Below are 14,944 nucleotides of genomic sequence, written 5' to 3' on the forward strand. Positions count from 1 at the left end.
TTTTATACATTCTTTTTTACATGTATGTACATAGCCACAGTCTTTACCTAAAAATAACACAGCCACACTCATTTTCTTTCATTCATGGGTGTGTTTGGATGGAGAGTTTAGGAGGGGAATGGAGGGGAGGGTACACTTTTCATTTTTAAATTACAGACACTATGAAATGTCTTTTAAAAAGTTAACATATTAACATGATAAACGATAATCACTACCACAATTTTGGCTTTTAATAGCACAATTTTAATAGCGTTTTTGGATAAATGCTATTAAAAATGCAACTCATAGACCAGTTATAGCACTTTTCACAAAGCGCTAAGAAAAATATGTTAAAAACTGGGTTTGATAGCGCTTTTCTGTAAACGCTATTAGTTTGGTTCTCACTAATAGCGCTTATCATGAAACGCTATTGTTAGAGGGGGGTATAGATAGCGTTTAAGCTTTTTGCAAATTGAAAATAAAAAAGGGCCCCACAGTTCACACAAGCTCTCCATAGTGTTCTCAATCAACAAAAAAAGAAATTCACCCAAATCAACAAAAAAAAATCACCAAAGAACACGTTCCTTCTTCTCAATCGCTGTGTTCCTTCTTCTTCATCGTTCCTCCATACTTCAATCACGTCATCTTCTTCTCAACCTTCTCACTGAACCGTTTCTTCTCTCAATTGCTTCTTCTGATTCGCAGGTACTGTTCACTCAATTTACTTTTTGTTCCTTCTCTTAGATTTTGATTTTGTGACCCTTTTCACATCTTCTCTCAATATATTTTGATTTGGATTTGGATTTTGATTTGGATTAATATTTGGTGACCCTTTTGCTTAGATTTTGAGAGTTGAATCATGTAACCCTTTTGCTTTTCTGCTTTCAAAATCCATTTTTTTATGAAAAATATTATCATATTAATTTGATTTTTCTGTCAACTGATCATATCCCTACACTTCATTAATAATTACCTAATATTATTTTTTCCTTTCCTAGAAGGATAGATAAAACTAATTTCATCCCGATGGTAGTACGTAACTTAACAGGTTCTGATGGTGTTTTTTTAGACAAAATGATGATCATTGCTTGTCTAATTTAGGTTGGTTATTGAGTTTAGGTTGTAAAAGTACTTTTGATTTTGAAATATTTATGAGTATTAGTACCATTGCTTGTCTAAACGTGTTCTCAGTCAACAAATTATTATCCTTTTCTAGTTGTGAATCAAATGAATGAATTTGAGCAGCATGAGCATCAACACACGTTTTGAACACTCTCAAATGTGGACTATCTTTTAATCTTTTCATGTTACCCTTGTGTCCCTATGGTAGCTGTCATTTAGGACACGTATATAAGAAGATAGACCCATTTAACTTGGGCTTTATCTTAGGTTTTTTTTATAATTGTTTGAGGACATGTTCAAAAGTGAGAAAATGAGTGGTTAGCATTAGAAGTGTGATCCTTGTTATTTGTGTGCTTGAAGTTGGATTCCTTATGTTATTGATGGGCAATTACCTAGCAACAGCAACCATTTATTTAACATTAAGAAGTTTACCTGCTAATGATATTAATGTAATTTAGTTTCTAAAAAAACTTAAGCAATTTAGTTTCCTGTGTAATTTGTGAGTGCATTAGTCTAACATTATTTACTCCCCTTGAACCATGTACGTTCTATATATGAAGAAAACATGTATTTTATATATTAGATGGAGTAAATAAATATTCAAATTGGTGTCCGATGAAAAATATAGAGCGATTTGGTTTTGAGAAAAAAATGTCAATTTAGTCGATAAGAATCTCAATTGCAGGTCACTTTAGTCCTAAATAAAGTGAGATAATTGGTTTCATCTTACATTTATATTCTTTTGATGCAAACTTATGGCATTTGATACTTTTTTACTAATTTATCATATGAATTTGTTTTTGTTTTAAGCAAGCATTCAAGTCACATTGTCCAAAGCAGTTGTAAAAGTTGTCAACAATTTTCTTAAGCTTCTAGGCTTGACCAACCAGAGCCTCCGACATAAGTAGGATCTCATCAGGTGAGAAATATCTGGCCCTATCATATGATAAATAGATAAGGGAATAGCTAATCCCATTGTCAAATGGTTTAAGGTTAATGTAAACTGTATTTTGATTTAATCATGCATGCTTCTTTGGATTTTAACTCAAACAAATATCTAAAACCATATTTTTTCTCTCTTGCTTCCACACACCATAGATACAAGAGTTGCGTATGTTTTAAGAAATGTTGATCAATTAGGAGTTATAGACATTATAGTTGATTACATCATTTTTAGCTTTTTTTTATAGTAGATGAATAAATAAAGGTCAAATACTATGATATCTTGTTGTAGAACTTTTTCTAATGACATAAATTGCTTAAGTTAGATGTTTATTTATGTATTTTAATTTTAGATCGTCTATAAATAAATTAACATATATGTAACGGTGTCGGTGTCCTATATTTTTTACATTAGCGGTGTCGACGTGTCCGTGTCAGTGTCGTGTCAAGTGTCTGTGTCGGATTCCATGCTTCATTGTTTATAAGTCAAGGCTATATGCTTATGTTGCAATGAGTCGGTTTGGGTAATGTCAGCGTGTATTGGTTATAGTAAATCTTTATTATGTTTCAATTCTGATTCTTTCACAATAAATGTTCTAATATTTATTCCAGGAGAATTTTCTTTCTTCATATGCAATTTTAGAATTTCAGATTCCTAGGGTTTCTATATTGTTGCAGAAAATGGACATCTTCAATCAGAGAACAAGAGAAACGTAGATTGACTCTTGTAGGTGTGATTGTGCTCTTTTTTTAACAGTATATCCTTTCTTTTTTAATTGAAGTTGACTAGATTTTGTGTAGATTGTGGAAGCACAGTGCTCAAGTTATCTAGGTCCTGATTTTTCTTAGGTAATTCATGTGGTATATTCGTTCCTCAGGTAATTCATGCGATTGATTGTCCTTTTGACTGAGAACCTCCATAGTGTAGAGAATATGTTGAGATATCTTTAAAGGACATTGATTAAGTTGCCAAGAGCACATTCCTTTGTGTATGCGTCACCTGATGACAAGGTAAGAGATTAGTCATAAACTACAATCCATAGGCTGTGTTTATCACTCTCCGGTTCATTTTTATTAATTTTTTCCTTAACTCGTTTGTCTTTTATAATGAGTCTTCATATTGTTCTGTTTTTGTCTCATCTGTCCTGACTCCTTATTTATGCCACACTTATGTAGTTGAAAGAGGACCATCATTTAAAGCATGGGGGAAGGATGCAACTAGGCCTCTTTCTCAAGGTTAGTCTGAGCATATTGAAAATACTATTAATGTAGCTTTACATTTCACACGCTTTTATACGCAGGTGTCCACGATGCAGCTTATCTTATTGGTTTGACAGATCATTCCTTTGTGAATAGACGTTTATTTAATTCGCTTTCTTCTCAATGGCTGTTTGTTCTCTCCCCTGTCTCAGTGTTCTCATCTTTTGTCTTTTCTCAGTAACAAGTAGGGTTTTGATTTGAACCTTGATGATGCACTTGCATTTTGGAGAGTTGAGTTCTCTAAAAAGGTAAGTACGATTCTTGTCAATGATCTATCATAAACTGAAATCCACAGACTCATTCATACTTTAAAGTTAAATATTAGAGCTTGTGCGTATATATTATCAGTAATGGGAATGATGAATTACAATAGGTGGGATAACTGTTTTTGTTGAATAGCTTCAGATTTCAGGTTACTCATATATATAGAGAGGGTAACAAATGTGCAGACATATTAGCTAACATTGGTCTTGCTTTATCCTCACATTTTTGGTACAATGATTTGCCTCTCAGATTTTGGCAGAATTTGCTAGGAACAAGACTGGTTTCCCAAATTAGTACTTTTTGGAGGGTTTTGGTTTTATGTCCCCCTCATCTTCATCTTTATTTTGTACTTTTATCTTTTTATGGAATGAATTCTGAAGATTGTAATGAGATTATCATGAATGTAATTTGCTATATTCAAATTTCAGTATCTTATTATAGCATTTTATTATAGCATTTTTGGTTACAAATTTAAAAAAAAAAATACGCAACTTTTATTAGCGCTTTTAGTAAAACGCTAAGAAACCCCTATTTGAGTAGAAAGGCTACGATAGCGCTTCTCAGAAAGTGCTAAGAAAAAACTGTTAGAAAAGCTACTTTAATAGCACTAGAATAGGGCTATATTAGCGCTTTTCTGAAAGCGCTATTGACGTGTTGCTATTTAATAGCGTTTGGAAAGCGCTATTATAGGCTCCTGACCTTTTATAGCGGGGGCTTTCTTAGCGCTTGAGAAGCGCTATTAAGAGCCAAAATAAGTGCTATTAAAGGGGGTATTTTGTAGTAGTGAATATAATAATACTTCAATCACACTTGATTTATTTTAGAAAAACATGTCATATGATCTGTAGTTTAAAAAAGAAAACTAAACCCTCCCCTCCCTTTCCCTCCTAAACTCTCAATCCAAACACACCCTCAGTGGAAAAGAGTTATGTATCTTCTTGAATGTGAAATTTCAAACACCATAATTTTCACTTCTTCTTTTGAACAACACCTTCATTCCCAGCTAACATCATATATTTATCCCTCCTTGTAATATTGGTACACTCAAATCCCAAAGCATCACCCAATTCCTTTTGCATACAATTAGCCACTTCAAAAGGAGACTTTCCACCAGCACAAGTGAGTTCTTTTGGAACCTTTTCAAGTACTTCAATATTATAACTAGGCCATGGATTCATCAAAAATAGAAAAGAGTCCAAACATTTTAATCCACTAGCTGTTGTACCATAAAACATACTCACATTAGCATTCATAGCCACAGGAACAATCTCATCAGCAAGTTCAGCAAAAAGTGAACTAAATCTCAATAGATAAGGCTCCCTACAAGTTGTTCCTTCAGGACACACAACTAAATCACCTTCACTTAACAACCTTTGCATTGTTTCTCTATCTTGTTCTTTGTCCCTTATTAAACTCATTGTCTTTATAGGAGACATAATCTCTGACACTTTGCTTAAGCTATAAGTTACCGTAGTCAAAGGTTTTCTCAAACTCATGCTAAGAAAAACAGGATCTAATAATGTCCTATGTGTACAAACATAGAGTACACCTTTATTTGTTATTGAATTTTTTTTAGGGTTACTAATACTATAGCCTTTGATATTTATAGTTATACCACTATATGCTACTAATGCAAGTCCCCATTTGTAATAAACTATTGTCCCAAGAAATAATCTATAAATTGATAATGAAATTGCAATTGGAAGCCACATGAACATGTAGAGAGTTGATGAATGTGTAGGGAAAAATGCTAGTCTTCCATCATGAAATATTAATGGCTTTGGATACTTTTCCCTTGGCATGATTGAACTTGGACATATTTCATTGCTCACCACATAAGCTTCCTATCATTATCATATATTTATGGAGTTAGATGGGAATTAATATGGAATAATTAATATGGAAAATGAAATTAAAGGTGTACACTTCATTGTAATAATGTAGTTAGTTAGATAAGATAAGGTTTGTTATATTGTACTATACCTATTATAATCATATGCCAAAAATAAATGAAAACGTACAGCTTTGGGTTATCACCACATTTTACTTTTTTTGACAAAAAAAAATGTATTTAATTTCTTTATTTTTGCTTGCATCATCTGGGCCTTATACTTGTGGGTTTAAAAAAAAATAAAGAAGACTATAACATAGTAAAGTTAACTTCATACCCCACTTTTTTTTTTTGTGGCCGTGGTTTGTACTCTGGACCTTGCATATATTATACATTGTTTCTATGAGTTAAGCTCACGAGGACTCATACCTCCACATTTAGTCCTTTGTACATATATTTTGACAAATTCCCTATTTCGCTTGGATCACTTTTTATAAAAAATAATTCTCTCAATTTTTCGAATTTCTCTTCAAAACAACTGAATTTGAAAATAAATAATGAGTTTTCAAAGATTTCAAGAACAACCGATATTAATGAGAGTTTAATGGACAATACTTTTATGGGAGCTTCTATGGTGCAGTCCGGAAACTGACTTTTTTGGAAAAGTTAACTTTGATCTTAATGTTTGATTCATTTTTAAATTGTTGATTACCGATTAATGATCAATAGTAATTCATCTAGTAATGCTTGCAACATCTTGGACTTACATGTACTATTTTATCGTTGACATCTTTAACATACAAACATAGTTGATGATATTATGTGATAGTCTTAAGTGTTACACTTTGTGGGGTGTTACACTTGAAACAAGGTAGGATAAAATTAGATTAAGTGTAGTCTTGTTAATCTGATGAATTGATGACACTATATGGACTGAACTTTTGATGCCACTATACAAATAGTGAGGTGTTACTCACTACATTTTTGATGCTATAATATTAACTTCACCAGAAAAGTCATTCTCATGACTTCACCATAGAATTTTCCTACTTTTATGTCCCATTATTAAATTTTAACTACCCATACATGAGTGAGGTGATATGACAAAAAAGTTGATTTTGATTTTCATGAAGGAAAATAGTGGATTTTGATTAAATGTCAATGTCAAACTGTTTTACATCATCTATGCATATCCAATGAATCGGTTAAGGAAAACACAAGTACCATTTATACGGAACATATTTATGTTCCAACAATTCAAATTTAAGTTTGTCGGTACACAAGGCTAATTTGGAATTTTCTTTTTTGACAAATAAAAATCGTTAGTTTTTAAAAATCCACTAAACTTGTCAATACAAGTGAAACTAGGTAAATGAAAAATTGTAATAACTTACAGTTACAGGTGGTTAAGGGTAAAATGGGAAATCCGTTGGTCTTGTGGGGGTAAGAAGTTGAGATGTAGGGGTATGAATGAAATGTTTTAAAAGAATAGTCAAACTTATGTTTATGTTCCATGAGTCATCATGATATGAAAATTGCTTTTCTAACATCAAAAACTTCCTAGAAACACATGTAAAATATTAAAATGTCTCCAGCGGTAGTTAAATACCGCTGACTTATAACTAGAAAACTGGGCAGTAGTTAAACTACAATTGGGTTTTTTAGTCTTTTTCATGTGTTTATAAGAAACATTCAATGTCAAAAAGGCAACCATCTCATGATATGCATATGAACATTTTCTGGCTCAAATCAAATGTTTATAGGGATCGATCAAAACATTATGTTTTATGATAATTTATCATTCCATTCCTTTCATTTTAAGAACTTACTACCTAGACCTATCAAGAAAAATAAAAACTTACTACCTATAGAATGTATACAATTAATCCTAACTTCCTTTCATTTTCCTCTATCCAAAGATACTTTTAAAAAATTTATGGAATACCAAGAATATAATATAGCTAAAAGAGTAACTAACTTCACATATACCTTACAATAAGAGATAAAATGATGATCATTGACACATGTGCTTCCAATTCCTAAATCAGGCCTTCTATATCCAAAATAATCCATGAGAGCACTATCCTTATCAACCAAACCATGCCTAGAAATCAAACCAGTGAAATAGCATCCAACAGTGTGTAACTCAGTAGCTACAACATCATCAACATTCAAATATTCCTTAAGAAACCCTTCCACCATAACTCTAGGCACACAAGTGAAGAAAATTCTTGACCCTACTGAAGACAAAACCTCACAAGCCTTAAGGTTAAGATTCTCCATGTAAAACTTTGGTAAAACTACCCTTGCAATCATTTCCATGTCCTTTATTTTAAGTCCACAAAAAGTAATGAAGATCATGACTTTAAGCTTATGTTCATAGCTCAAAAAGCATAACATAGGACATGAACAAAGTAAGAGGAAAGCTCTTAAAATGCTACCACCTTCAAAGGCAACTAGCATGAAATAAGGAAAGAATGAATGGTTCCTTAATAGGATATCATGAATGTCACAAACAAGTGTTTGGGACTCTCTCCCCTTTAAATCACAATTCAAAATACTAGGAAAGGTTGAAGGTTGATGAAGTTGTTTAGATGATAGATCAATGAAATTAAAGCTGTGACTTTTCAATTTCTTTGCAGCTTCATAACATGATTTAACAATCACATGGTAAAGCCTTAGGAGTACTAAAAGAAACACCATTGTATTTAAGTTTCTCTCACTATTTACTGTTTATGATAATTGGGATTGAGATATTGATGTTTCTGATAATTTTGTGATGAAAAGGAAGATTAGAGAATATTTATAGTCATTAAATTGGTATCTTGCTGAACTGCAAGTGAAGGTAGTGATTATGACATGTATACATACAATACTTGCATTAATTACCACTACCTTTTTAAATTGACTTTTCAAAGCCACTCCCTCATGAAAATTTAGAAATGATTTAAAGTAAGGTTCTGTTTGGTGACAAGAATAGTGGATATCTTATATACAAACTCATCACAAATAAGTTTATAGCGAATAACTTATAATCCAACTTATAGCTTTAGTTAATAAATTAATTGTTGATTTTACAGAATTTGATAAAACTGGCGGTTGGTTGAACTAGTTTAGAGTTGATTTAATGCATGTAGAATGAAAAGTACAATTAAGCCAATATGTAATTTATTATCATGTCAATTATGAGCAATTGTCTATTCTTCCCATCTCATATCCTACCATTTTTTTATATATCTATCATATCTCAACAAATAAACATGCATTTGTATAATAAGTCTATCGATCACAAAATTGATAACAATACCCTTGTAACAACGTTGTGTAGAGATAACATTTATATAGGCTGAGCCTCACAGAAACTAACACAAATACAAGTCATTGTGACCATAGTTGCACGGAAAATAATAGTTTAAAGAACACAACAACCAAACTGATCAATACAGAGTACCACTAAGTTGATTTTAACACTTTCAAATATGACATATCTTTCATATTAACACTTTTTTGAGCGGAAAATAATTATAAATTCAGTTGATTTTTTATTTATTTTTTGCAATAGAATTGTTAAATGATAGATATTTTATGGTACCTTGAATTTTCCATTTTTTAACAGAAGTTCAGATTTGCACTGAATCTCTGCGTACTTGACCGAAAAACGACTTGAGTAGTGTTAGGGTCACATTCTTATCTATTGGGTAACAATACATTCTTATCTATTGGGTAACATCACCTTTTTTTTAATCCATAACTTATTTATCTTTAAGAGAAAAAACCACTAAACCCTTATTTCTTCATAATTTGAGGCTGTTATATCTCAACCTCTCCTTTTATGTATTGTGTTCATCTTCACCACTCTCCGCGATCGACGGTTAAAATCGATGTATCTCTTAGTCACCGTTTCAACTGCAAGTTTCGTTTTTTTTACGTTTATGAATTTGGTGGCAGATCTGGATTTTTAGAGTTTATAGAATGATTTTGTTGTCGTGTTCAACACTGTTTTTTTTTTTTACGGTTCAAAATTGTTTTGGTTTTTTTTTTCTTCAAATTTTTTCATTGATTTTTAGGATTCTTAGAAGTTGATTGATTCAACAACAAATGTGATTTTTATTTTATTTTCCTTTATTTGAATTTCTTCCATTATTTTGCTTACAATGGTTGAATGAAGTTTTTGGTTTAGAATTCAAAGCAATAAGAGAAGAATTCATATCAAAATAACACCGTTGAAAGCAAGAGAGTGAAAGGATTTAGAACACATGAAAAGACGGAGTTACAAAAAGCAAGAGAGTGAAAGGATTTAGAACACATGAAAAGACGGAGTTACAAGCTACAGATAAAATCATTATCATTACTAGCGAAAAGATGACACTCACGTGTCCGTTTTTCCACTCTTTTTGTTGCGCTAACGTTTAAAAATTATGAACAGTTTTTTTTTTATGAAATTTTGATTTTGATTAAAAATAAAAATTATGTCTTTTTGTTATTGCTCTTTTTGTTGCGCTAACTTTTATTTTAATATTAGAATTTACTCTTGTTTATTTGTTATGTGTGTTATTTGTATTGAAAGTTGAGAATGGTTTTGAAAAGAGAAAAAGTCAGCTCACAGGAGGCAAACCATGCTATTTTCTTTATATAAAGTATATATAATAATAAAAATAAAATAATCTGGTTATGAAATGGTATAGTGGGTCAATAAATAAAAAGGAGTGGATGACATGTTTAATTATTATTGGAGTGTGTGAAAAGAGTATTTTAAACACGTAGCAATTTTTGTTTTAGTACTTTTTTTTAGATATAAATTTTGTTTTAATAATGGTAAAGTACCCGTGTCTTTGCATAAATGTCTTTTATTCTTAGTATGTGTGCAAAAAGGAGAAATAAAATAAAAGAAGTAGAATAGGAAAAAGAAGAGGACGAAGAAGAAAATACTAGACAAATGACATACCAACCAAAAATTTAGTTTTGATGATGTTCATCCTCTAAGTTCAAAGTGATAAGTGATTTATTTTAAAATTAGTCTATAAAATATAATATATATATATATATATATATATATATATATATATAAAATATTTATTTTCAAATGACATGCATGATTCCAAAAGTCATATTAAATACATGAAAATGAAGAGTTTGTATTCTTACACAATACGTGATGGTGGTTACATGTATGTTAGTTGGTGGTGTTCTTTGTAATGGAAATGAATGACTTCAATAATCATATTTAATTCATGAGAATGAGAATCAATCGTGTATAATTTATCTCATATTCAAAATTGATGTATATGTATATGTGTGTGTATTAATTTATATATATATATATTAATTTAATTTTTTTATCATTATTTAATTTACAATTTGCAACACTTAATATTTTAAATTAAAATTATCAATTTTTTATGAAGTTTATAGTTAAATTATCAATCATAATTAAGTATCCAAGTTTGATATCTAATTTAATTAAGGGTTATGATAATTTAATTAAGTTTGATATCCAAGTTTGATATCCAAGATGAAATTGCTACTTTAAGCTTATCAAGTGCTCTTATGCCAATTGTTATCATTTCCCTTTAATTAATACTCCATCCGTTTCAAAATACATGTCGCAGACTCGCAGTCAACCACTTCACACATACCAATGAACAACTTTGACCGTTAATATCTTTAATTATCTAAAGTAAAAAATTATAAAAATTTAATATTTTAAAAATATTTGTCAAGATAAATCAAACAACATCTTACATGCTACCATTTGTATTTATATATTAATTAAAAAGTATAGTCCAAATAAGTGATATGAATAGTGCACATTGTAAAAATGAACTTTACTAACTTTCTTAGAGTTTAGATTAATAGATCATCAGTCTCTTAGAATTGGAGATAAATTATCGTCTTTAAATTTTTATCCAACTTTTAAAATTTAAAATATCAACCACCATAACTCTAGGCACACAAGTGAAGAAAACTCTAGACCCTACAAAAACAAAAACCTCATAACCTTAAGGTTAAGATTCTCCATGTAAAACTTTGGTAAAACTACCCTTGCAATCATTTCCATGTCCTTAATTTTAAGTCCACAAAAAGTGATGAAGGTCATAACTTTAAGTTTATGTTCATAGCTCAAAAAGCATAATATAACAAAGTAATATAAAATTCTTCAAAAAAAAAAAAAGTAATATAAAAGGTCTTAAAATGCTACCACCTTCAAAGGCAACTAGCATGAAATAAGGAAAGAAGGAATGGTTCCTTAATAGGACATCATGAATGTCGCAAACAAATGTTTGTGAATTTCTCCCGTTTAAATCACAATTCAAAATACTAGGAAAAGTTGAAGGTTGATGAAGTTGTTTAGATGATAGATCAATAAAATTAAAGTCATGACTTTTCAATTTCTTTGCAGCTTCATAACATGATTTAACAATCACATGGTAAAGCCTTAGGAGTACTAATAGAAAAACCATTCTATTTAAACTTCACTCACTATTTACTGTTTATGATAATTGGGATTGTGATATTGATGTTTCTGATAATTTTGTGATGAAAAGGAAGATTAGAGAATATTTATTTAGTCATTAAACTGGTATCTTGCTGAACTGCAAGTGAAGGTAGTGACTATGACATGTATACATACACTACTTGCATTAATTAGCACTGCCTTTTTAAATTGACTTTTCAAGGCCACTCCCTCATGAAAATTTAGAAATGATTAAAAGTAAGGTTATGTTTGGTGAAAAAATAGCGGATATTTGCTAAGAAAAAAACAAAACAAAAAAAAAGAAAAAGGAAAAGAATAGAGGATAACTTGTATACAAACTTATAACAAATAAGTTTATAGCGAATAATTTATCACCCAACTTATAGCTTTAGTTAATAAATTAATTGATTGAATTTGTAGTCAATTATGAATAATTGTCTATTCTATCATATCCTATCCTAATATTATTTTAGATATTTATCATATCTGAACAAATAAACATGCATTTGTATTATAAGTCGATTAATCACAAATTGATGAGAATAACACTTGTAACAACGTTGTGTAGATATAATATTTAGCCCAAGTATTTATATAGGCCGAGCCTCATAAAGACTAACCCAAATACAATCAGGTCATTGTGACCATAGTTGCACGGAAAATAATAGTTTAAAAACACAACAACTAAACAAATCAATCTAGAGTACCACCAAGTTGATTTAACACTTTTTCCGAGCTCTCGAGCTGTTGGGATCAAAGTGCGCAATGCGGAATATGCGGAAGCTTAAATTATCTCTTTTTGTGGAACCTGAACAATCCAATTTACCAGCACAACCAACAACAACAGTAGCAACAATAAAAAGGAGTAAAAAACTGTAAATGAGAACACCAGAATTTTAACGTGGAAAACTCCTCTCAATGTGAGAGAATAAAAACCACGGGACCTAGTCCAGCCAAAAATTTCAACTATCACAATAATAGTTACAATCAATGTCTTCCTAAAACCTCTAGGAACTGACAATCATCAAATAATCAACCAACTATGATGATTCTAACAACCAGAGAGCAAACCCTAAATAAGTATCCCAAACAAACACAAAAAGAAGACAAAACTACTTAGAAAAAATTATCTAAATATCAAACTAGGTAACAAAAATAACATACTCAAATTTCAACCGAAACGGAGATCGTTTTCCGAACACACTTTTGTCACCGGAAACCAAATTTCTTCCTCTTCTGTCGTACTGCTCTCTCTCAATTATTTTCACAGTTGCGGCTACCAAAACGTTTTCACGCCATACTGTTACAATATTAGGGAAAGCAATTTCCTTTTTATATAATAACACGTGACATAGGTTTTTTATTACCCATTCACACACAAACACATCACGTGGGCTTTATGCCCAAACACACACACTATTTTTTTTTCTTTTTCTTAAATAAGTGTGTGGTCCCCACTTGAGGAGGGACCCATCCAACAATTCTCCCCCTCACGACTCAAGTGGCACAATCAGTTGTCTTTTCAACAACTATGCCGCCAAAATCAACATTCTCCATTTCTTGAGAATCAAAACCAAGTGCTCTATCATCAATTGCAATAGCAACTCCTTCAGCAGTGTACCTCTTCAAAGGATTTCTAACTTGGGTGGTTTTTATCTGTGCAACAGTCTCAACCTCAGACTGCACCTCTCCCCCGTGACAATTTTCACGATTTTCATCTTGAGTTGGATCATCAACAATAACTCTATCAATGTCTTTCAACCGCTGGTCTTCAATGAACTCAGCCTCACAACATCTGATAAGTTTCTTCAAAACAGGATCATACAACCTGTAACTAACTCCATCTAGGCCATAGCCTAAAAACACACACTGCTGACTCTTCACAAAAGCTTTGCATCCAAAAACAAGTAAATGGTCATAAGAAACATTCTTACCTGACCAAATCATCTCTGGTACTTCATGTTGCAAGGACACACATGGTGAAAGATTAAAAACATGCACAATTGTGCTCAATGCTTCTCCCCCAAAATGATTCTAGAAGCTCTCCATCTAACAACAAACAATTAATTCTTTCCACCAAAGCTCCATTCATCCTCTCAGCAACACCATTAAATTGTAGAGACCTCTGATACCTAATCCAGTTCTCTCTACAATAAACTCTAATTTTTCTCAGAAAATCACGTCCATTATCTATGTGTATGCACTTCAACTTCTTCCCAGTTTCGCGCTCAACCGAGACCTTAAATTTCTTAAACATGCTCAAAACATCATTTTTACTCTTCAATGTGTAAACCCAAGTCTTTCTTGAATGGTCATCAACAAAACTCAGAAAGTATGCGCTTCCCCCAATTGTTCTTGTCTTCATAGGACCGCATAAATGACAATGCACCAAATCAAGAATTTCTGGTCTTCTAGGTAAGTGAACCTCAAAAGAAACTTTGCACTTCTTTTCAACAAAACAGTGATCAAAATTCTTCAAATGTGGATTACTCATGTCAGACAACACATTACTCTTGCATAGCTTAACCATGTTTATCTCACTCATGTGACATAACCTCTTATGCCACAACTCAACTTTCTCAGCTGATTCAACCACATGCACACCTTTAATTATTTTTGCATGTGTCAAATAAAGGTTAGAACATTTTGTACCTCTTGCAACAATCATAGATCCCTTGGAAAGTTTCCAAGAATCCCTTGAGAACAAACTGTTATAACCTTCATCACATAGTTTAGCCACAGAAAGCAAATTCAACCGGATGTCTGGAACATGCTTCACATACTTGAGAGTTAATTTTGTCCCATTAGACATCTCCAAATTAACATCCCCAAGGCCAACACACTTTAACACACCTTTATGATCCAACTTCACATCACCAAATTCACCTGAAGTATATGAGCAAAAAACATCTCTCCTGGAAGTGATATGTACTGAAGTACCACTATCAATCACCCAACTGGATGCACTATCAACAATATCATGCTCTTCAACAAGAAGCAATTCATCATCATATGTCAGATTAGTCGAGCCACCATCTGAATCTTCTTCTTTCTTTTTACCTTTACCTTTG

At 31.6% G+C, this 14,944-nt stretch overlaps 1 protein-coding gene and 1 long non-coding RNA gene across 6 annotated transcripts; one reads left to right on the forward strand and one right to left on the reverse strand.

The window, feature by feature from the left end:
- Positions 1-215: 215 nt before the first annotated feature.
- LOC146937803 (uncharacterized) lies at positions 216-4,010 on the forward strand. Of its 5 annotated transcripts, none has more exons than XR_015031044.1 (5): positions 218-684; positions 1,916-2,020; positions 2,722-2,770; positions 2,922-3,054; positions 3,220-4,010. It is a non-coding gene; the product is annotated as an uncharacterized LOC146937803 (long non-coding RNA). The 5 variants fall into 5 exon arrangements; XR_015031042.1 differs by having other exon boundaries at positions 219-684; positions 1,912-2,020; XR_015031043.1 differs by having other exon boundaries at positions 216-684; positions 1,912-2,774.
- A 343-nt stretch (positions 4,011-4,353) lies between these two features.
- On the reverse strand, positions 4,354-8,235 carry LOC146937804 (glycerol-3-phosphate acyltransferase 1-like). Its single transcript, XM_085751922.1, has 2 exons — positions 7,388-8,235; positions 4,354-5,411 (listed from the first exon to the last, which is right to left on the reverse strand). Exons 1-2 carry the CDS (start codon positions 8,099-8,101, stop codon positions 4,536-4,538), a joined length of 1,590 nt encoding a protein of 529 aa, XP_085608048.1. The 5' UTR covers positions 8,102-8,235; the 3' UTR covers positions 4,354-4,535.
- Positions 8,236-14,944: the final 6,709 nt, after the last annotated feature.

Source organism: Medicago sativa, chromosome 3 (assembly GCF_051527215.1).
Source record: "Medicago sativa cultivar Bolivia chromosome 3, Bolivia_mono, whole genome shotgun sequence".
Classification (NCBI taxonomy): Eukaryota; Viridiplantae; Streptophyta; class Magnoliopsida; order Fabales; family Fabaceae; genus Medicago; species Medicago sativa.